This window comes from Protobothrops mucrosquamatus, unplaced genomic scaffold, assembly GCF_001527695.2.
Source record: "Protobothrops mucrosquamatus isolate PMUCROS unplaced genomic scaffold, P.Mucros_1.0 scaffold8437, whole genome shotgun sequence".
Classification (NCBI taxonomy): Eukaryota; Metazoa; Chordata; class Lepidosauria; order Squamata; family Viperidae; genus Protobothrops; species Protobothrops mucrosquamatus.
Window position 1 is genome coordinate 1 of NW_015394232.1, and position 2673 is coordinate 2673.

The 2673-nt window shown below is 55.4% G+C and overlaps 1 protein-coding gene across 1 annotated transcript; it reads right to left on the reverse strand.

Moving 5' to 3' along the window:
* Positions 1–20: 20 nt before the first annotated feature.
* On the reverse strand, positions 21–2536 carry LOC107300787 (GTPase IMAP family member 2-like; the record flags this gene model as incomplete). Its single annotated transcript, XM_015830077.1, has 3 exons — positions 1793–2536; positions 879–906; positions 21–50 (listed from the first exon to the last, which is right to left on the reverse strand). Coding segments are annotated over exons 1-3 (802 nt in total), but the record flags the coding sequence as incomplete, so codon positions are not given.
* Positions 2537–2673: the final 137 nt, after the last annotated feature.

Genomic DNA, 2673 nt, shown 5'->3' on the forward strand with positions numbered 1-2673 from the left:
ATGTCTCCCTGATGCCATACCTTCCATCATCAATTCTTCCCGTTCTCCATCTGTAGAACGAAGAGGAGCATCAATCACGGAATCTGGAACTAGATAGAAGCCGGGGATGTGTGTTGGTTTGTGTGTTTCTCATCCAAATTGAACCTTACCTTGTTTCAGGCAGCACCTAGTCTGCCGGCAACCGGGCCACGCAAATAAGTGAAGCGCACGAAGCCAGCACACACATACACACAAACACACACACGGTCCACAGAAAAACCCCTCTCCATGGAAACTGGTCCCCGGTGCCTCAATGTTTGGGGGCCATTGTGATAAGAGACCCGTCCTACGTCAAGGAGATGAGAAGAATTACCTGGTCTGCCACCTGCCGTAACGTCCATCAACAAGTCTTCCCATTCTCTGTCCGGAGGACGGAGAGGAGCATCCATCAGGGGAACTGGAGCTGGATAGAAGCGGTGTGTCTGTGTTTTTGTGTGTGTCTCAGCCAGACTGATCCTTAGCTTGTGTTTGACTCTAGGTTTCAGGCAGCACCTAGTCTGCCTCTAGATCAGGATTTAGGGAGGAGGAGGAGGAGGAAGAGGAGGAGGAGGAGGAGGAGGAGGATTGGGGGTCGTCGGTGGTCCTCAGCTGGATGGTTCTTTTGCAGACATTTCATGACCCAATAAAGGTAACATCATCAGTGCTAGTCAGGAGTGCTGTTTGTGGCGCACCCCCAAATACTGGAATCCTGCTATCTAGTCCCCCCCCATTCCTTCTTTTCTCTAGAATGGCCAATCCCAATTCCTGCACCCGTTCTTCCGATGTTTGAGGCTCCAGCTTCCGAATCTTCTTTGTTATTCTTCAGCCCCCCAAACGCCAGACGTGGCCTCCTCACTTACCCATCTTGGCCTTGTCATCTGTAGCTGCCTGGAAGAGCGGAAAGGAAACACGGGTCAGACAGGGCTCTCGACTCCCAGAGACCTCGGCGTGTCCAGTGGGGCAGGGGGCCAGCTGCCACCCCGTTCATGCCCAAAAACCACAGCCTGGTCCCCCACCCCATTCAAGGCATCGCCCAGAAGATGCTCTGGAGCCCCCCCAGCCGTTGGTGGGATTTAGCCGGTTCGCACCACTTCGGCAGAACCGATAGCTAATTTTTTGTTGCCCAGGCCCAGAATGGACTTCCGGACGCGGCATCCACACAGAGAACCGGTTGTTCACATATTGGAATCCCACCACTGCCCCCAGCTAACCGGGGGGAAAGGTGTTCAGATGTTCTGAAGGGACCAAGGAAGAGAGAAAAGGAGGGTCAGAGGGAAGGGATGGCAGGAGATATAGGTGCTCTGGAGCCCCCCAACCAGTGGTGGGATTCAGCCGGTTCGGTAGAACCGGTAGCTGATTTTTTGTTGCCGAGGCCCAGAATGGACTTTCGGAAGCGGCATCCACACAGAGAACCGGTTGTTCACATATTGGAATCCCACCACTGCCCCCAGCTAACCGGGGGGGGGGGTTCAGGTGTTCTGAAGGGATGGAGGAAGGGAGGGAAGGAGGGGGAGGGAGGGGGAGAAGGAAGGGATGGCAGGGGGAAGGAAGGTGGAGGAGAAAAGGGGGAAGTAGAGCTGGGGGACCCCTTTCTTGGGGGGGTCATTGCATGCTCTCCACCCATTAATCACCCTTCTCCCTCCCCGATTGCCTGTCCTAACCTGAGTGTCTCTGCTCTCCCACCCACCCGTTGGCGTCTCCCAGAGGAGGGACCCCTTGTTCTCGTGTAAACGGAGCAGCTCCACCAGATGCCCAGAAAGAGCATCGCCCTCACCCAGTTCCACTCTGCCATTTGATTCTGCTCTATGACACGCTGATCCCGTACCATGGACAACTTGTACAGCCAGTTGACGTAGTGTCTCCCCCCGTTTTCGAAAACGACTCTCTGCACCATCTCCATCAGCTCCGAGACCTGCACATGCCACTCGGCTCCCGCGGCCTTGTTGTTGAAGCCACAGAAGCGGTTCCCACACCTCTGGATCAGCTCCCGCAGATTGCGGTTGTTGGAATTTTGGACGTACTCCTGCAGGGATTCCCCTCTCAAATCCTCCTTGAAGGTGAAGAGGACGATCGTGTACCTGGCCGACTCGGCCTCAAAGATATCCCGGACTCGTTTTGCAGCTGTCACATCTTCGGCGGTGAAGCGCCCCACCTGGGTCACAAAGATCAGGGCGTGGGGGCCAGGCCGGGAGAGTTCGACGCAAGCCGTGATCTCATTTTGCACAGTCTCGTTGCGGTTTTCGGAATTGAACATGTCGGGTGTGTCGACCACGGAGATCTTCCTGTCCTGCCATCTTCCTTGACCCCGTTGGCACCTCAGGGTGGTGGTCGTTGTCCCCTGGAGGGACTCGAACTCTCTCCGGCCGAGGATGGTGTTGCCCGTGGCGCTCTTCCCGCCTCTGGTTTTTCCCACCAGGATGAGTCGGAGTTCGGTGGCGTCCCCTGCGAGTTTGGAAGACAGTGTCACACAAAGGAATCGAGATATTTCACCCGTGCCTGGGAAGAAACGTGTGGCCATGATCCAACATGTCGGGGCGTCATGGAGCAGGCTGGAAACGGGGACAGTTTTGGAAAAGAGTCACCCCTGCCCTGAAGTAGTTTAGGGATGTGGGTTTTTTTGTGAATCTCCCAGAGTTGCTAAAATGGGATATTTTG